Below are 20,471 nucleotides of genomic sequence, written 5' to 3'. Positions count from 1 at the left end.
TTCATGAGCCACAATTTTGTTGTTGGATAATTATGTTTAATATGATTAAAGCCAAGGATGACGTGAAAGTTTACTTGAACGAGATTTAAAACCTTATTAAATGTAAATGACCCCTGTTTACATTCAAATCAAGACTACATAAATCTATAAAGCTACGGCTCTTTATCAGGTATTCAGTTTTGAAACAGTTGTGTGTAAGGTTGATCTTTTATATGAAAGTATGCAGTCTATTAAGACAAAGTCATAAAGGCAGTCGTTTATTGCTTTAAGGTTAGCTGAAAAGATAAAAACTAAACTGAAAAATCCAGCAAGAAACACTGTCTGCTTAAATATTTATTTAAAACAGTCATTTTTCAGTGATAAACTAAGTACCATACTTTCTGGACTCTAAGTCACTCTGTAGTATAATCAGACTTTTTTTTTGAAGTCCTACCATTCAAAAAAAGTGTCACAAAGAGGAAAACAACAGATATAAGTCACACTGGACTATACATCACATTTGTTTATTGGTTTACAGTATTTCCAGAGTGAACTTTTTACATCAACCTTTGATAAGTGTTTGTATATTAGGAGCTTTAAATATTGTTCCTTCAGCTCCTCATATCTGTGACCAGTTTCTCTTCTCTACGTGTGCTCCTCCCCTCCCCTCCCCTCCCCTCCTCTGCTCTAGGTGAGCGTTGCTGGTGAGATCGGTGCAGTGTGAGTTTAAATAAGCTCCATCTGCTGAATGTCCTCACTTTAAAAAAGTTACAGGAGTTTTGACACTAGTTTATGACTTAAATCTTAGCAAAAGACTTTGCTAATAGACCAAGGAGCAAACACTGTGTGCAGGCAGTGCTCATGGGAGTTGTAGTGCCATAGTCTCGTACTGCTACGGGTTTAGTATTCCAGATGCCATTTCAGAAAGCTACAATAAAATAATTCAATCTGCCAAAGTGGCTAGTAGGAGTGACGGTGTTACCCGCCACAGCTGAAATCCACCCACATTTTGCGGGTTGACGGGTGTTCATGCCAAGCCCAGGCCATTGAACACAAGAAGAGGAGGGCTTGGGATGCCAAGAACCTCTAAGTGATCAGAATTTGGACAGAACTGGGTTCAGGCCTTCCTCTTTGAGACATGGAGGAAAATTTAAACTCCAGCAAAGTGATTATCTCCATTTTGTCTGCTTTGTACACACGAAAGCGGTCTTGGAAAGTCATTTCATCAGACTGATTCAATGGATTACTCCGATCTGCAGCAGATATTGTTCTTCATTTAAATATTCCAAATACTCAACCATTTGTGTGCTCCCTTTCACAAACTAAGGGAACTAAAGGCACTAAGCTGAAGTTAAACCTGCCTCTTTGCAGGATTAATTTAAGCTTCAATTTAGTCCTGGAGTAGCTCTAATCCACAAGCTTGCAATTGGCTTTGTTTAATCTAGAACAGACTAAATCTATGACTATTCTAAGATTAATCTGTGCAAGTGACTTGAAGTTAAACCAGCTCAAACTACATTTAAGTCTTGGACTGGGCTTAAGTCTTGTCGGTGAAACCAGGCCTTGGTGTTCTCTGGCAAATGCCGAATGTTCTGCACAGTGCTGGACTGTAAGCACAACCCCCACCTGTGGACATCGGGCCCTCATACCACCCTCATGAAGTCTGTTTCTGACCCTTTGAGCAGACACATGCACATTTGTGGCCTGCTGGAGCTCATTTTGCAGGGCTCTGGCAGTGATCCTCCTGTTCCTCCTTGCAGGTGGGCCAAGAGGTAGTGGTCCTGCTGCTGGGTCGTTGCCCTCCTACGGCCTTCTCTAGGTCTCCTGATGTATTGGCCTGTCTCCTGGTAGCGCCTCCATGCTCTGGACACTACGCTGACAGACACAGCAAACCTTCTTACAGCTTGCATTGATGTGCCATCCTGGATGAGCTGCTCTACCTGAGCCACTTGTGTGGGTTATAGACTCTGTCTCATGCTACCACTAGAGTGAAAGCACCGCCAGCAATCAAAAGTGACCAAAACATCAGCCAGAAAGCTCAAGAACTGAGAAGTGGTCTGTGGTCACCACCTGCAGAACCACTCCCTCATTGGGGGTGTCTTGCTAACTGCCTATAATTTCCACCTTGTTGTCCATTCCATTTGCACAACAACATGTGAAATTGATTGTCATCAGTGTTGCTTCCTAAGTGGACAGTTTGATTTCACAGAAGTGTGATTGACTTGGAGTTACACTGTGTTTTGAAGTGTTCCTTTCATTGTTTTGAGCAGTGTAATAATAATAATAATAATAATCTTAATAATAATAATAATAATAATAATAATAATAATACATTTTCAGAATTTCCCTTCTAGGATTAATTAAGTACATTCTATTCTATTCTCTTCTGTTCTATTTGATTCTATATTTCATATAACAAGAAGTAACATGGTTTTAATTTGTCTAATGCAGTAACACTCACATTTAGCAAAACTAACCCCAGACTGGACTTAACTCATCAGTTTTACCTCAGGTTAACAGCTGACAATGTTTACAGAATTCTTTTCCGAAAGCTACAGAAAACTTAAGTAGATAGCAGAAAAGTAAATGTGTTGGTGTGTTACATTATCTATTGACACATTAGTTGGGGTTTATAAAACAACTCAAAAACATCATCTCTAGTTATTTTAAGCTTTAAGTTCTCAGTAAGTCAAAAAAGAGGCCATTTTATCCACTAAATCTGGACTTTTTTAGGGTATCAGGACCAAAATGTCCAAACATAGACTAAGTGCGTGTACCTGTAACAGCCAGTGGGCTGGAGAAGGAGCGAGGCTTCTTGTATCTGGATGCGTTTGTGTCAGAGAGGCTGGACTTTTCTGGGGCATACAGAGAAACAAGATTAAAGATGTCTTTAGACAACTCCACACACAGAAGTTCACCCTGAGGGAGAGATGATGGGAAACAGACGGTGTTCCTGACCTGCGTCTGCTTTTTCAGAGCCTGTTTCATCAGAGTGTGAAGGCTGTCGACGGAGGCCTCTGTGTGGATGAGTTTCACCCAAAACATGAGCCACAGACACCAGGGAGATGGCTTGGCTCTCCTGAAAAAATAGCAGTAAATAAATATTTACACAACTATACTGACTACCACGTGGGTGTAACCCTCTGACAACTCACACCATGAGCTGCACTGGGTGTATCATGAGTGGGCTCGTATAAAACAGAAGAGGTCACACTAAAATCACCCAAAGGAAGGACAGAAACCCAGAGAAAGTCTCCTGTTCTTTGTTTTTCTCATCAAATGACTGTCAGTTAATCTCTCTACCAACAATGAGGATTGGAGAGGGGGAGTTAATCTCCTTTTCACCATCAGAGCCATCGTTCCTTCAGTGAGATGGAAGGACAGGGATTTTGTCCTTTGACTGCAAATATGGAACCAGTTCATTGTTCTGAGTGAACACTTAAACGCTAAATTTAAACATGTGTGTCTCTGCTGTCATCACTGACATGATCCTTAACATGAGGAGGATGCTCAGACTTTCTGACAACATGAGGCAATCGCAGGCCGGTGTTAATAATAATTATAATAATTAAAGCTGCAAGCAGTGTTTGACGGGTCCTCCCACTCTCTCCCGGTCCCTTCTGACGGTCTGTCATACCTGTTTCCCCTCCACTCAGTGGCGTTTTCTCCCGGAGGCCAAGGGAAGCCATGCTTCCTCTCTTTTTTTAGACTGTAGCTGTGATTTAATGAAAATATTCCTTTTTAACAGTTTTGATAATTCTTCTGTGTTTTGTCACTGTCATCTCTTCCTTATTCCTCTCCTCTTGTTATTGAGCATTTTACAATGTGTAAAACAGCGCCCTCATAAATGTTCTGTGGCAAATGCGCGGTGAAAATACGATACTGCACGCTGTTGTCTGCAAGGAGGCCAAGCTGAGTTGGCGTCCCTTGGTGAAAAAAAACAAGAATGATTAACCAATCAGATGAGGCCGCGGGCATGACACTGCTCACCTGTGATTGACCAAGACTGTGTCAAGGGAAGCCACCCTGTCTTTGGCCTTAAACCAATCAAATCACAGTATCGTCATCATCGAGCCACTGAATGAAATCAGGGAGGTTAGCACATCAGCAGTGTGCATGAAGCGGCCGGTTGTGTGTTTAAGTGGGCGGTTGAATGAATTAATAAGATGTTTAAGCTAAGTCAAGAGGACAATGTACGTGTGTGAATGAGTGAGTGAGAGTGGGAGAGCTAAAGGGCGTGTGTCGGTGTTCAAAATAAGTAAAATGAGCGCTCTCTGGGCGCTCTAACAGGTCGTTCTGTTACATGAAATAGCGATACAAACTGCAACATAGTCTTTTATGTAACACACTCCTTAAAAAACATACAGATAAGAGGCTTTGTCTCACTTGGCTTCCTCAAAAAAAATCTCCACGCCACGCCACTGCCTCCACTGTCGGGTTTCATCCCTTTCTGGCCCTTTTAGTGCGACAACAGTTGACACCATGTATTATTTCCTCTGCTGATTCACATGACCAGCTGCACTGAACTCCTAATTAATGTGTGACATCATCACAGAACTGCAGCAGAGTGAAGGGGAAAATTTATTCACTAAAATTTTGGAAGCAACTCCTCAAAGATGGCACAATTTTACCCAAATCTGTGTAAAACTATGACATTTTTGTAGGAAATTTTGTCAGGAATCCATCTATGTCCTTTGTAAAGCTGCATGACCTTTACTTTTTTGTCTAAAGGCCCAAATGCGCCAGTCTGCGTGGGCAGGATTGAGTAATGCCATGTATTTTAATAGAGGGAGCTGAGAGGGCTTTTTTGGGGGTACGCCGACTTTGAGTGCTTGTCATTCGAAAACCAGGTCCGAAATAAAAAGTTTCCTTCAGAACTTTTGTAAAACAGGGTCTAGTCTGTCATTTTAGCGATTTTCAAGCCGATCTCTCTCATGGTTTTAGAGGAGAGAAGTTTTGAAAAAGGGCAATAAATGTGTAAAAATCTTATTTTGAAAGGCAAATTGAAGGCTTCCTGTGCAAAATAGGGCCGTGGCGTGTCTCACTGAAATGGACATTTTGACATTGGTTTCATCTCTCTGTATGACATTCAGTGTGTTTTTAAGTTCCTGCGTGGCGCTACAGGGCAAATTATGGGATGGTGGGGGTCATGTTTGGTGCATAGACTGTATAAAGCATGGATGAGGCATTTGCGACGTCACCCGTCTGTTCCTGAAACTGTAAATGAAGTCTGCAGACACAGCCACATTTGCTATGACGCCGGCAATGAGGTTGTTTTAACAGCTACAGGGCGCCTTTTCAGTCATGTGACCTGAACTGTGCAGCTGATTGGAAACTCAAACGATCCTGATAACTTCTAAACCACAGAGTAAGAAAAATATTCACTCCCCGTACAGTGTGTCTATAGTGAAATCAGCGTTTTAGACCCAAGCTGTTTTTTGAACCAGGCTGTAAATATGCTTTTTGATGCTGTGAACGTCTGTTTTTATGGCTGCGTGTGTATGTGACTTTAGGTCTTTTTGCAGCCAGACTAAAGTGGATCCTCAATGAACAGCAACTTTTAGCACTTCCACATAGGCTTCATTTTTACTGACCGGACGTTGACCCTTGGTTTGGTATCATATATATATGGTATCATATAGAATTTTTTTGCGATTGTGGGGTGTGTGCCAATTTTGGTGAGTTTTTGAGCATGTTTGGAGGCTCTTGTTAGAGCTCAAAGCGCGGGAGGAATAATAAGAAGAAGGAGAAAGAAAGAAACAAATGAAATACAATAGTGTCCTCTTTCTTTGGGCAAGGACCCTAATAAAAGTAATCCATTTTAGTTGTGGGTGCCTTTCATGACACTCAAGGTCACCTTCTGTGGCAAAAAAGAGTTTTTACATGTCTCAACAAATAGTTGAGCACATATCACTGAAAGCACCAAACTGTACCGGGTTAAAGAGCTCCGTGGTCAGGCCCAGGTAGTTATGTAAGGCAAGGAAGGTCACTCTCTGGAGACGGACCATGATAATCTGAGGAGAACAGTTGAAATCAGAGAGACAGAGCCAGAGACACTAAGCTCCTGGAGCCTGATTTGGAAAACATGGTATTTTTTATGTCTTGCAGCTCTTTCCATCAGCACCCTACCTGTACAACACGGACCAGAGTTTCAGGGTATTTCTCAAAAACAGACTGGAAGGCTGCAGCTGGGAGACGCAGCACGGTGGAAGGGACAGCAGCCCTCGCAGACACTGTTTTGTAAGGTGCAGGATAGCCCTGAGAAGAGACGTTATGAGGACACAGAGTTAGTTGTACAACTCACAATATGACGTATTGAATACAATGACTTGTTAGCAATGTGACAGCTTCAACCCAGACCCAGACCCAGAAGACGTACAGTTATAATGTCCAAGATGCTGAGCAGGCTGTGAACGCTGTCTCCTGTTAAAACCTCCTTCACCACAGCGTCTGTTCCATCCTGCAGTGACAAAACACAATCAGAGCTCCAGACCAGAGCAGAACTTTTCTACAGCATGGATTTATCAGTCTCAATATTCAACATGCTTAGGATTTCTCAGAGAGGGCCTTACACTCTCGTGAATGCACAGCTCCAGGCGGCCATCTTGAACCACGTAAATGCTGTCATCAGTATCACCTGGTCTGAAGAGCGCCTCCCCCTGGTGCAGCTGGATTAGCACCATGTGACGACACAACTCCAGGAAAAGAGGCTTTTCAAAGTGGCCCAGCACCCTGAAAACACACATGTTCATCAATTATTATCAGATGGAAGAGACAGAACTGATCAAATTCAAACAGACCAGGGGTGCTGCTCCTTTTTACAGACCATGGGCTCTAATTTCGTGGCGCAGCGCAGGGGGCGCAAGCCTGGCGCAGCCTGTGCAGTGCTAATTTCGTGCGGCGCACCACCATGCGCTGCCAATTTGACAATTTGGTAGACCGTCTGCGCAGAGATGGGTGTGACTGCGCACCAGGGGGAGTTGACGGCACACCAGGGGGAGGTGTCAGCAGATTCATGTTGGCGCAGTGACAATTTCGTGCCAAAAAAGTGCACTGAAAGCGCGCCAGCTCCAACTTGGTCTATCCTCGGCGCAAGGCGGAGCGCACCCCACGCAGCTGTAATTTGGTGACAGGCGCACATGTGCGCACATGTCAACAAAGCCTCAGAGGCAGGTTTCCAGAGTGTCAGGCACATTTTAATGCAGTAAACAATCACAGTAATCACTATTTAATGTAACCGTCTGAACCAGCATATACATTTGTATCTATATTAACTGTCCCATCACATCTGATGTCAGATTAAAGCCGTTTGTCATAATGGAAAGTTAACCTGACGGCAGCTGGAAGTTTGATTCACATCTTATAATTAAACAATAAACAGCCTTAACATCTGATACTGAGTATATATCTGGTTCTCTCATTTCATTTAATTCAAAGAAAAGAGGGAGAGAAAAGACAAAGAAAAAAGAGAGAAAATAAATGTATGTCACTCAGGATTTACCCGTGATTTCCCATATTTCTCTGTTTCAGTCTTTATTTTTAACCTGATCTAAAAAGATGGAGTACATTATTGTAAGGAGGATGAGGTGGAGACACTGGGAGAGTATACAGTATATCACCAAAGGCTCTGCTTGGCGATGACAAACCAGGAGTGCAGGTGGATCAAAAGTATTCTGAATGGCTAAGCCAGCTGTGTAACTGTCTCTTAAGTTTTTACTACGAATAAAGACAAAGGAACAGATTAAATCTGTCCTGGGAGCTGGCTCACACGGTGACGCACTTCGTGCCCTCCGATGCGCCCCGCTGTCCATTGACCTGCTGCAGGGACAGCGGCTCTGACCGTCTCCCCTACCAGCACTCTCTCCGTAGTGCTGAGGATCACTCAGACCAATCAGACGCTGCGCCTCGTTCGCAGGGCATTTAAAGGCGAGGAGAAGCGCTCATTTGATTGGTGAAAACAGCGCTCGGCTGTGTTAAACCCACTCACGGCTTTTCTCCTCCCTCTCTGCCATTTGCGCGGAGGGAGGTGTGGACGCGCAGCTCTGCGCTCATTTGTGCCTGGTCTGCGCCTCTCTTGGCACTGCAGGAAACTTGCAAAGTGCGCCGGTCACGCCCTGTGCGCAAGCGAAGGCCGGCGCAGGGCAGGTGCGCCTGCGCCTGCGCCTGGTCTAGGAAATTAGAGCCCCATGTGTCATACCCTTTAAGGACAAAATAAGATCTTCAGGTATACCAAAAATATATATATCCAAGTACAAAACTCCCTAAGCACTTTTCTTTAAGAATGCAAATTTAAGTGACACATATTTAAATTTATCTTCAAACAACCTACCTGACATTTTTGAGCATGTACAACACCTCAGAAGGCAGATGGGAGTTCTGTACGTCAAACTCGGTCAGGTCAGCTTCCAGGAGACAGGGAGGAGGCTCTTTGGGCTGCAAGGTGGGGGGTTCCCTCCGGATACGCAGGATCCTTTCACAGACACAGTGATATCAATAAAAACACTCTCCCCCTTCTTAGACCTTGTTTGTACTGCATCTGTTTAAAGCTGAGCTCATGTAACTAAACTAAGCTTAAACTGATTAAACCACTCAGGCTGATGCTGAGGAGCTGAAACATTTCACCTTATGAATCAGGATTACTTTTAGGCCCAGTTTCACCGACAAGACTTAAGCCCAGTCTAAGACAATAATAAAGTTTGAGCTGGTTTAACTTCAAGTCACTTGCACAGATTAATCTTAAAATAGTCATAGATTTTGTCTGTTCTGGATTAAACAAAGCCAATTGCACGACGGTGGATTAGAGCTACTCCAGGACTAAATTGAAGCTTAAATTAATCCTGCAAAGAGGCAGGTTTAACTTCAGCTTAGTGCCTTTAGTTCCCTTAGTTTGTGAAAGGGAGCACACAAATGGTTTGGGAGCATGGAATATTGAAATGAAGACCAATATCTGCTGCAGATCGGAGTAATCCATTGAATCAGTCTGATGAAATGACTTTCCAAGACCGCTTTCGTGTGTACAAAGCAGACAAAATGGAGATAATCACTTTGCTGGAGTTTAAATTTTCCTCCATGTCTCAAAGAGGAAGGCCTGAACCCAGTTCTGTCCAAATTCTGATCACTTAGAGGTTCTTGGCATCCCAAGCCCTCCTCTTCTTGTGTTCAATGGCCTGGGCTTGGCATGAACACCCGTCAACCCGCAAAATGTGGGTGGATTTCAGCTGTGGCGGGTAACACCGTCACTCCTACTAGCCACTTTGGCGGATTGAATTATTTTATTGTAGTTTTCTGAAATGGCATCTGGAATACTAAACCCGTAGCAGTACGAGACTATGGCACTACAACTCCCATGAGCACTGCCTGCACACAGTGTTTGCTCCTTGGTCTATTAGCAAAGTCTTTTGCTAAGATTTAAGTCATAAACTAGTGTCAAAACTCCTGTAACTTTTTTAAAGTGAGGACATTCAGCAGATGGAGCTTATTTAAACTCACACTGCACCGATCTCACCAGCAACGCTCACCTAGAGCAGAGGAGGGGAGGGGAGGGGAGGGGAGGGGAGGAGCACACGTAGAGAAGAGAAACTGGTCACAGATATGAGGAGCTGAAGGAACAATATTTAAAGCTCCTAATATACAAACACTTATCAAAGGTTGATGTAAAAAGTTCACTCTGGAAATACTGTAAACCAATAAACAAATGTGATGTATAGTCCAGTGTGACTTATATCTGTTGTTTTCCTCTTTGTGACACTTTTTTTGAATGGTAGGACTTCAAAAAAAAATGTCTGATTATACTACAGAGTGACTTAGAGTCCAGAAAGTATGGTACTTAGTTTATCACTGAAAAATGACTGTTTTAAATAAATATTTAAGCAGACAGTGTTTCTTGCTGGATTTTTCAGTTTAGTTTTTATCTTTTCAGCTAACCTTAAAGCAATAAACGACTGCCTTTATGACTTTGTCTTAATAGACTGCATACTTTCATATAAAAGATCAACCTTACACACAACTGTTTCAAAACTGAATACCTGATAAAGAGCCGTAGCTTTATAGATTTATGTAGTCTTGATTTGAATGTAAACAGGGGTCATTTAATAAGGTTTTAAATCTCGTTCAAGTAAACTTTCACGTCATCCTTGGCTTTAATCATATTAAACATAATTATCCAACAACAAAATTGTGGCTCATGAAAACGCTGAGTGGCTAGCAACTCTGGGAAACCACTAGCCACAGTGGCTACTGAGCGAAAAAGTTAATGTCAAGCCCTGTCAATGACAGCAGCATGGCCTTTACTTTTAACGACAGCGTGATTTCACACACTTTTTTTAAGTAGAGTTTTTACAAACTTAGTAAAGTTCTTTGAGCTCATTTTTCTGGTTTCACTTGTGTTTGGTGTCAAAATTCCCTTCAGCAAAGCTGCCTTCAGTTCCATTCCAGGTTTTTGTAATCAATGTTTCACTGATGGGCTGTGCTCCCACTTAGGCTAATGAGAATTGATGCAGGTGTTGTCACTTAAGCTTACTCCAGGACTTCATTGTCTGGGACTAACTGAAACAAGTGTAGGCTACGCTCATACAAGCTACTTAAATGACCCAGCTTTACTAGTCTGACTTAGACCTACTCCTGGCTTAATATAAGCCTTGTCTATGAAACCAGGCCTTAGTGTTTCAAGAGGGCCTACTGTTTTTCTTTAAGGCTTGTCCCTCTGGTGCCCCTGCTGTAGCTTTACAGATGTACAGCTCCAAAAAATCCATTTTTTTGGAGCATGTGTTTCAGAAAAAGCTCATTTCAGTCTCTGCTTGACACACTTCATTTAGCTGCTGTCTCTCAAAGGCACACCGATTCGCAAACCCTGCTTCCCTCTGATTGGTCAGTCCTGCGGAGACCTGTCAGGGGGACTGGGAGCAGACTTTGTTGTTTAAGGCCCACCCCTCCAACACTGAACCATTAAGGAGATCCTTGTGTGATGACCTCTTCATTTCAGCAAGTCTACTGAAGATTTAGTGCTATTTTAAGAACAATCTGTAACATCAAGAACTAGTCCTTTTATTGCCATGTCCAAAATACCTCCTCTTTAAAACTCATTATACATCACAGGTTTCCATATAAAACTAGATTTTACAGACAAATCAATGCACTAAAGCTGTTATTAGACTTCACAGTACAGAAGCTGTAATGGTTAAAAGAAGCCCCCCCCCCCCCCCCCCCCCCTTGAAAATGTGTTGTCTGCTGTCCCTTGGTGAGATAAGATTAATTAGGTCCCACAGTAAAGCATTAACTAACACTCAAATCTTATCTTCTAACTGAATCAGAAGCTGAAAAAAGGACTCACTTGCGGGCTATAGATAGGACTTTGGTCCTCTTTCTCACTCTCTGCCGAGATGCTGAGTTTGGATTTGAGGGAGGGGCTGAGGACAAAGTCTGGACCTGGAAAACAGAGAAATAATGCCTGATCGTCATCTTTGTATTCAAGCGTCTTTAATAAGTTCTTTAGAAGGTAGACAGATCTTTCTGACCTTATATTTTTTATAAATATCAAGTTAAAGGGTTGGGGCTACACGGTGGCGCAACAGTAAGTGCTGAGGCCTCACAGAAAGAAGGGTTTGATTCGAGAAAATGAATGAATGAATGAATGAATGAATGAATGAATGAATGAATGAATGAAGTTAAAGGGTTGGGTTTCCGTGCAGCAGAGCCTTATGATGGTGATATCACAGCAAGTCGGTCAAACCTTATCTCTCTGTGACACATGAGGACTTTGACCCAGGCCTAGACCACTGAGGCATTTTTGACCAATACAACAAAAATATCTACTAACACATTATCTTTTTATTCATTCATTCATACATGTTATAGTATGAGGATTCGTAAATATCCATAGACTGGGCAGGACCCTAGGGTGATACCAACCTTTCTCATGATCTTCCGGCCATAAAACATCACTTTGTCCCTCTTTCTGAAGCGGTAGTGAGGAACGCCAGCTTCCTCCTCTGAAACACAGAGCATACTCCCTGTACTTCTTTGCTTAATGAGCTGATGTTCTCAAGTTCTGTCAGACATGACAACATAATATATTAAAGATATTGAAAACAACATCATAAAACTGTGTATTAGACTTGATACAAGCCAAGTTCACCCAGCAAAGCCGGAAAAGGTCTTATTTCAAGTTACTGAAAATGAAATACCAAAATGACGTCTGGGTTTCTTGTAAAGAAGGAAAAAGAAATGTGCCAATCGAGTAGAAAAGAATGTACTTAGTTCCTAGAAAGTAGAATGTCTTCACACAAAAAGTTTAATAAGTACCTTTCCTCAACCCATCGGCAGATTGTTTTGCTTTTTACAGCTAATGCAGGTGTCGGAGCAGATTATGAAATTATCTTTGTCGGTGATTGAGGTAATCAAGGATAAAATTCTTTTTAAGGCGGGAACCTTGTTGGTGTGGGTAGGTGGTTACCCCTGGGAAAGTCAAAGAGTTTCTGAGTGCTGAGGAAGCACAGTGCTGCAGGAGGGTGAACTAACATTTGTTCAATGTGTTAGTAGGGCTGGGACGATCTGACTAGACCATGTGAAGAAGTTGAACGATGACGATGATGATTATGTCTACAGATTATATGAGACAAAATTTACCCCAAAATAAAAATCACATGAAAGTCAGTTTTTAGGATTTGCTCAGGGGATCTGACGTCTCAACTTTTTGCCAACCCAGCTCATAAACAAAGGCTAAAATGAAGGACTTAAATTAAAAAAAAATTATATATAGGATTTTTGAACAAAAAAGTTCCGATTTAAAATTGTTAAACAAAAAATCCTGATACTATAATGCAATGTTTTTTTTCTCTGAACCCTATGTATTAGACAAGTTGCATGTGCAAAATAAATAGACTGATCATTGAAAAAGCATATGTAACATGGCGTTTCAGTCACCACAAAGCAAACAGCAGCGTGTTAATTATTACCCAGGTGTAGCATCTCAGTGGTTTAAAGGATTGGCTTGGCCTCTACATAAGGGATCTTTATCCTTTCCTTTTGTTTTCCTGAGTTAAGGCATTTTTCTGGACATTCCAGGTGAATATGGCTCATGTCACACCCAATCAGACGCTCTTTGATTCAAAGGGAGCCATTAACACTTATTTAATTTTTTGTTTTTGTAACAATTTATCACAAATGTGCATAAGATACCACAACACAGCTCAATTCTACAGCAGCAACAAAGATGCATTTGTATAAAATCTGATGCATTAGTATTACAGCCTAGCTGACCGCTCTTGGTCATACCCACTGGCATGTTTGTGTATTTTATCACCTGCAATAGTTTTTTTTTGTGTTCTTGTGGTTGTTCTTGTGGTTGTGTTCATAACTGAACGTGTTTCTTTAAATGTTCTCATTTGCATATGTATGCGTGTGTTTGCGTGTGTTTGCATGTGTTTGCAGATGTTGTGAGGTGAGCTCTCAGGATAGCGGAGTATGTGTATGTATTTGTACTGCTGCTGCACCCTGAACTTTGCTTTAACCATTGTTTGTTCTGACACACAGAGCAGACTGGACCATGTGTCAGGCACTGACTTGACCATTTGAATCTTCTGTAGAGAAAGAACACGACAACTCCGACGACAGACATCACAGTCACAGCTCCAATCAGCACTGCTGTCCACTGGGTGAAAAAGATACAGATCATTCATCAACTCAGTAAAAACACAACCTCTTCCATGTGGTCATACTGTTCACATTAAGGCCTGTTTAACATCAAAGCCTTTACAGTTATTCACTGTATTTCCCCCCAGTGCACCCCCTGACACTAGGAGTCTTACTAGTTACACTTACCATATTGACTTCTGTCCTTTCCTCCATAAACTTCTCCATCGTTTCCTTGATCCCACTGCTGAGGGGAACCAGGGTCTGAAACAAACATCAGGCACAAAAACAACTCCAAGGATATGAAATCATCTCTGTGCAAGCAGTGTGTGCTGATGAGAACACTGTAACCTGACAGAAACATTGAACACTGCCTATTACTTGTAACTGATTTGTCATTAATGTGACACTTTTGATTAATGAGACCACACAATCAGTAAAACCCTGTACCGTACTTTAATGCATTTGATGGACAAGAAAACCAGACCTCATCTTCTCAAGATGAAGTGGACTGAATGCTGCGGACATACCGGATATATACTGCAGCTCCCTTCTTCATCATTGTCTTCCATGCCTGTAGACAAAATATACAGGAGTCTTTAATAAGGCAACAGAAGAACTATTTACCATCAAATCCAACAATAATACTATCTTACACAGGAAAGGACAGTCTAGCTGTGTGGTAAGGTCCATCTCCCAACAATCAGAGCAGAGCTGGTCCAAGCCTTCATGAGGCCCTGAGCGAAATTTGATTTGGGGCCCTCTAACTCTATTTATAGTATTACACAAATACAAAAAGGTTAGCTTGATTGAGAGCTATTGAACGGGCCAGTTAAAAGATGATTTTCTCTTTTTTTTTTTTACCTAGTTAGCTAATTGATTTTAACAGCTGTACAAATCTCTGTGATAAACATTCCATCACCAAAACATGCAAACATCCTTTTATCTTGGCACTGTTTCTCCTCTTCCTCTTTCTTCTCTCTGCACCTGAAGGGAGAGTCCCTTTTGCAACAGTTTTGTCTTTAAGTACCTGGGCTTTGGAGGCACAGTGCGTACTGCCCTGCAGGAGGCTCACATTACCGGTGCAGTGGAGCTTTGACGTTTTAGAGACCGTAAGAATCACAAGGCCTACACCAGCAGCAGCACTCTGTTGATATAAAGTTGAATTTCCATACAATATATCATTGATCCGCCATCCATCCACAACATAACATCTGTATTTTCATTTTGTTAATTGCTCTTGGGAGCCACCAGTTTGCTTATGCCTTGGGCCGGCCCTGAATCACAGGGTTGGGGGTCTAACCCTGTGGATTGTCCTTGAGTAAGACACCAAACTCCTAACTATGCTGGGGACAGTGCCATCTTTATGAATGGGATTGGTTAATACTGATGGATGGTAAAATCAGAGCCTCTATTTCCTGTGACAAATGTGGTGTGGAAGCTGGAAATGCAGTTTCAAAACTCTAAAAGTTCAGATGACTTAAGAAAGGGCGCAGTGAAAGTAGATCTGAGTTACAAGTTTACAAAATAACAAATGGATTTTAAGTTTGGAGGAATATTAGAGGTTTGAAAAAAACATTTTTTCCAATCACAAACTCATCCTCTACCAAAGAAGATGGAGAGTTAAACATATAACATGCATTTAGAAAAATCATTTATAATATTTTTTGAGCCTCTCAGTGTTTTATCTTAAACCAGTTCTTGTTACATGTTCCCATGAGTTGAACACTGATATAAAATAACAGTGATAGATTTTCAAACCTCTACACAGACATCCCTGAATCTGCCTATAAACTGATCAAAACGCTCCATTCTGTAAAATAGCACCAGGTCTTCACCAGACCTTCAAGAAGCTTACTGAAACAATGAATAATGATGTCATTGCATAAGGATGTCATAACTGGTCCATGACATATCAGAGGTGACACCCTAAAACACCAAGGTCTGTTCTAGCCCTGTCCTCACAGGCCTCCAAAGGGCTGGCCAATCAGGGGGAAGGGGGTTTGTGGAGCTTGGAGCCTGGAAGAGACAGCGGCTACAACAAAGTGTTTCTAAAACACCAGCGGGAGAAAAATAGGTATTTTTTGAGCTTTCAACCATGTAAAGCTACCATGGGGAAGCCAGAGGGACAAAATTAAGCCCAATGCCCTCTTTTTAAGTTTCCTTTAAGTAACGGCACTTTCTTTTGTTGAAATTTGTGGAAATGCATTAAGAATGAATTTTTTTGTTGTCCCTTGGGTAACATGGTTGTTATTTGTCAGTGTGCCCTTTGAGTAAATCCTGTCCTCCGGTTTAATAAGCTGTGCAAACATGTCAATTATTTCATAACTAAATATTGAGCTTGTTGAACTGGAAGGTGTTTAGTTCCTGTTTCATATGACCTTGAAAAGCACACTGGGAGTAGGCTTCTGTTTTTATGTGCAAAAAAAATCAAACTTTACATTGACATGATGTTGTTAAAAGATGGAGTGCACTTTAAGACAATGCAGATTGTGCTATCTAGACACACTCAAGCAGTCAGTGACGTATCCTATGTCACCTACTGTGAAACACTGGGTTGGCAGTCAGATTTCTATTGATTTGGTCTGGCCTGCTCCAGATGGTCAGAGAGAAATAAATGTGCAGAGGGAAACAGCCGCCGTCTCTCAGGGAATGCGCTGATTTGATGAAATGTTCCTGATCAGTCTGTGATACTGTTAAGATGATCTATCATCTATACCAAGATGACTTTGGTGCCTTGCTCACCCGTTAAACTGACTGACATGGAGTCACAGAGCAAATCTGGGTCAAAGATCACCTCAGAAAACGAAGTCACTGTAACCAGACACTTCTGTACCCTTATACGACTGGCAACACACACACTCTCAGTGGTCAGAGGCTCATAGAGGGAAAAGGGAAAGATCTACTAAAAAGCTTTTCTCCAAAAGGAATTCACTTCCACTGTTGTCCCAGTCTAGGTGTGTTTTGTACAGAACTTCATTCAGAAGTATGGCATTTTCTCTGTGTTTCGGCTGCATGCTGAGTATACTAAATCAATGTCATCACCAAATGTTGACGAAAACTGAGCAATATAACCTCATTTCGACCCACAGATTTCACACGGCTGGAGACAAAGTGGGGCAATTGGAGCTTCTAGTTTCTAATTAATAAAGGTGCAAAGTGAACCAGACGAATGCTTCATTAGATTAGTACTGACAAATCTGTGACAGCCGAGTAAAACACGGAGAGTGATCACTATGCGATCTAAAAGATGAACTTTGTTTGGACCGACTGTCTGCGGAGCTCAGCAGACCGCTACACATCAGAGGACAAACAGACAGAAGCTAAAAGCTGGACGAACAGGTCTGAGATTACAGTATACATCAAATACAACTAAACACACAAATATACCTGAAACAGTCCCTCACAAATGTTTCTCTACGTACCTTTGTATGGTGAAAGTTTTTGTGTACAGCTTCATGCCACAGAGAAGTAATACAACAAACATTGAGTCAAAGATTTTGACTTCCGGTCATCATTTAAAAATAAAATTCATGATAAAGACAGACTCGGACTTATCTGCTGTATTACTCACAAAGATAACATCACACGGGGATAAACGCTTCCATGCAATAGCAGTCTTTGGTTTGAGAGGTACTACGTATTCACACAGTTCAGAAGAACTTCGTTGACCACTTGGCATTCACCTACATTGATTTATTTTGAAAGACCTTTCACTGTGCTTTACGCAACTCTTGTTTTACTTGACGTTTCCAACCCAGTGACAATTCACGATCAGTATCTCATAATGTGATTGGTAGATGCGGTCACCCGTCAGCCAATGGCTGAGCATTGTATTAGAAAATTGGTCACATGGTACTTCTTGTACAGGACTAACAGTGTGCTCAAGGTGAGAGAAGTCGAATTTATAACAATATATGAAAAAATTAGTTCCTTTCAATCCATAACGAAGGAGAAAACCTGATGCAGCACCCTGAGCTGTTTCTGATGCGTTAGCCTGAACTAATGATAAAGAAATGACTGATTCGCTTTTGGACCTGTTAGCTTAGCACGTCTGTACTTTCATAAATGTGCTCTAATGAAACCGCATAGGTCAAATTTAACACAGGTTTACAAATCTGGGCCCATTTTATCTAATCCCTCACAGTTAGCAGCGTGGAGCTAAGCAATGCTAACTCTATAATTGATTCATTGAGGGGCAACCAACAAACGAAGGTACAGGCACCGTTACCCAGAATATTTAACTCTTCATCACACTAAATGATGTTACTAGGCTTATTTAGTAGCCATTGATCACCTACCTGGGCCTGGATACTTCATTAAGGTTTTATTATAAAAACGGAGACACATTGTTTTAGTACAGACACACACACACACACACACACACACACACACACACACACACACACACACACACACACACACACACACACCTTAACAAAATCCTCTTTCCTCGGTCAGCAAAAATGCTTTTTTTATTTTCATCAGGCAGCTTTATTTAATTTTTGACTTCCTTTTACTGAGCTGTTACTGAGCTGAAGATGGTTGCGTTTTTCTCAGTCCTGTTACCAAATCTCATGGAAGGTCCAAAAAACACATTTCAAAGTTTGCCAGCTTATTTCCAGCTGCCTATGTGCAGCACTTTGTGGTAGCTTGATTTCTTGAAAGTGTTATATCCACATTGTGAGACTCAACTTGACTCTCATTAATTTAAGTCATTAAAACGTGAAAATGTAGCGATTCTATAAATCAGCATTATGTTAACTAATATTTACACTAATAAATCAACAGACTAGAGGACTCTACTTTCATCTGTTACTGGTACTCAGTCCTGTTTCTCCTCTGTTGAAGAGAAACAGGACTGAAAGTGACAGGAATTCGTTTTTAGAACAGAATTATTAAATTCATGAAATATAGCCATATGGCTTTTATGAAAATAGCATGTCGACACATTACAGTGATTCTAAAATAGTTGTATTTCAAAAGTAAAAAATGAACATAAGAAATGATTTAGGTAACAGGACTGAGCTGAGATTTGAACCCCCTCAGTCATGGTTAAAATATCATCCAATATTTGGAAAAATAAAGAGTGAACTTACTTTTGGCCTTCTCATGTCCTGTAGAGGATCTGAATGATGCTACTTCCTGTGGACCATGCGACTTGTGGAATATTTGAAAAATTTCACGGGGGGTTATGTGTTAAGGTAACAGGACTGAGTGAAAACCCAGGGACAGGACTTAAGTGTGAATTTTGTTTTTCTTCTTCCTTGTTTAAAGAAATTAAGCTCTAAGTGTAGATAAGTAGTAACACAAATATGTAAAAAAAAAAAATCCAACATTTAAATATAATATAGATATTGCTGGTAGGTTGATCCCTATATTTCTGTTTAATGTTTCATAGAAAATTTTACTTTTAGAAAGCAATAAATGCTATTTTTTATGAATCTTTTAAACTATTTTTCACTAAATATGCATTCAGATCAATGTGCAGGACACTTGGCTTCATACAAAAAAATGTTTTACAATTGATTTTATCATGCATGAAGTGAAAGCCAAATTATCAGCTGATGGGCCAATATGGGTTGAATTATCTGATCATGACTGATACCCAGCTGGTGCAACCTGAACAAAAGTCTGTTTGAGTAATGTCCGGATCAATGTTTCCTCCCACCTTTCAGCAGGAACACCATGGGTGTGTTATCGACACTGATGAGGGGTCTGGTAAGAGGCGCAGACAGGATGTCTGAGTTCACCAGCAAGCGGGGCTCGAGGACTCACAATAAAGGCAGGGGGGCCAGACCCACTGGACTGAGGCTCTCCAGCAGAAAGTTTCTGTCCATAAGAGCAATGATTCCTGAGTTTGTGGTGCCTAACTTGGAAGGATTTAAACTCAAACCCTACGTGTCATACCGCACCCCGACAGGCACTGAGCCCCAGGTTACAGCACAAAGTGTGTTTGCTGAGGTTGTAGCGCCTCAGATCAAGAAAGACTTTGAGGAAGGCAAATTTAACCCGTACCAGCTGGAGAAATATGGCTTTAATCCCACACAGAAGGGGAAGCTCTTCAAGCTCTATCCCAAGAACTATGTGCGCTAAAGATGCTCTCCAGATGTGTTTGAGAAGACTGCTGACACTGAAACTGACGGGACTCTTTCAGGGACATGCAATGTGACATTATATTGTGCTTATAAATATACATTTTCTTTACTCTTTTCTCATCTCTGTTTCTTTGTCATTAGGAAAAAGAAATGTTTAGGGGCTCTAGTCTGTGCTAAAACTTCAGTCCTCTTCAAGAATAGCTCTTTGAGTGCATCATTTACATGAATGTCCAATACCTGTTAAACCAAGGCTCATATTTTTTATGCTGAAAGTTGTATTTTACCTTTGTAGAAGGTACAATGAAATACATAGTATTGTTCCAGTGACTAAATGGCTTTGGTCTTTAGTGTAACAGAAGAATAATGACACCATAATGCATATGCAGTCCTTAATACAAAGGACTGTAATTTAAAAACTAGTCATTCAGTTTGAATTTATGAACAGCTAATGTAAAAGATTTTACCAGAGCTCTTTTTGACAAAACAAAACAAAGAAACCCTCTGAAAATGATCACTTTCTCAAAGTAAAGTGTTGAGATATCTGAGGCAAACCAAAAAAACAAGTTTATGATGATGTCATTCATTTCTAAGGTTATATTTTGTGAACCAGTATGACAAGAAGTAGACTTGATAGTGTCACAAAAACAAGGTCCAGGGATTCCTGCAGGAAAGAATTGTGATTTTTGAAGTTTCCCAGAATGGTTAAAGGGAAGATATTGCACCATCCCAAATTTTAAGCATGGTTATAAAGTAACATTGCAAGAT

The 20,471-nt window shown here is 41.2% G+C and overlaps 2 protein-coding genes across 4 annotated transcripts in view; one reads left to right on the top strand and one right to left on the bottom strand.

Annotated features, from left to right (window-relative positions):
* Positions 1-17,105, bottom strand: part of pnpla7b (patatin-like phospholipase domain containing 7b) — a 113,236-nt gene extending 96,131 nt beyond the window's left edge. The window contains exons 1-14 of one of the 2 annotated variants that reach the window (XM_074670865.1): positions 17,034-17,089; positions 14,639-14,755; positions 14,139-14,182; positions 13,798-13,872; positions 13,540-13,627; positions 11,887-11,966; positions 11,309-11,403; positions 8,309-8,449; positions 6,552-6,711; positions 6,359-6,439; positions 6,109-6,237; positions 5,913-5,993; positions 2,938-3,058; positions 2,757-2,834 (exon numbers count right to left, since the gene is read on the bottom strand). In XM_074670865.1, the coding sequence (XP_074526966.1) occupies positions 2,757-2,834; positions 2,938-3,058; positions 5,913-5,993; positions 6,109-6,237; positions 6,359-6,439; positions 6,552-6,711; positions 8,309-8,449; positions 11,309-11,403; positions 11,887-11,966; positions 13,540-13,627; positions 13,798-13,872; positions 14,139-14,180 (1,171 nt within the window). In that variant the 5' untranslated portion in view covers positions 14,181-14,182; positions 14,639-14,755; positions 17,034-17,089. Of the gene's footprint in view, positions 1-2,756; positions 2,835-2,937; positions 3,059-5,912; positions 5,994-6,108; positions 6,238-6,358; positions 6,440-6,551; positions 6,712-8,308; positions 8,450-11,308; positions 11,404-11,886; positions 11,967-13,539; positions 13,628-13,797; positions 13,873-14,138; positions 14,183-14,638; positions 14,756-17,033 lie in introns of both variants that reach the window. The other variant, XM_074670864.1, reaches the window with a different exon arrangement.
* A 288-nt stretch (positions 17,106-17,393) lies between these two features.
* Positions 17,394-19,821, top strand: mrpl41 (mitochondrial ribosomal protein L41). Of its 2 annotated transcripts, none has more exons than XM_074670872.1 (2): positions 17,394-17,497; positions 19,290-19,821. In XM_074670872.1, exons 1-2 carry the CDS (start codon positions 17,409-17,411, stop codon positions 19,702-19,704), a joined length of 504 nt encoding a protein of 167 aa, XP_074526973.1. In that variant the 5' UTR covers positions 17,394-17,408; the 3' UTR covers positions 19,705-19,821. The 2 variants fall into 2 exon arrangements, with proteins under 2 accessions (XP_074526973.1, XP_074526972.1); XM_074670871.1 differs by having other exon boundaries at positions 19,287-19,821.
* The last annotated feature ends 650 nt before the right edge of the window (positions 19,822-20,471 follow it).

This window comes from Halichoeres trimaculatus, unplaced genomic scaffold (genome assembly GCF_033239565.1).
Source record: "Halichoeres trimaculatus isolate MK-OKI-2021-1 unplaced genomic scaffold, fHalTri1.1 fHalTri1_scaffold_5, whole genome shotgun sequence".
In the NCBI taxonomy this organism is placed as follows: Eukaryota; Metazoa; Chordata; class Actinopteri; order Labriformes; family Labridae; genus Halichoeres; species Halichoeres trimaculatus.
The sequence above is the reverse complement of the archived record's forward strand: the minus strand, read 5'-3'. Positions and strand labels throughout refer to the sequence as shown.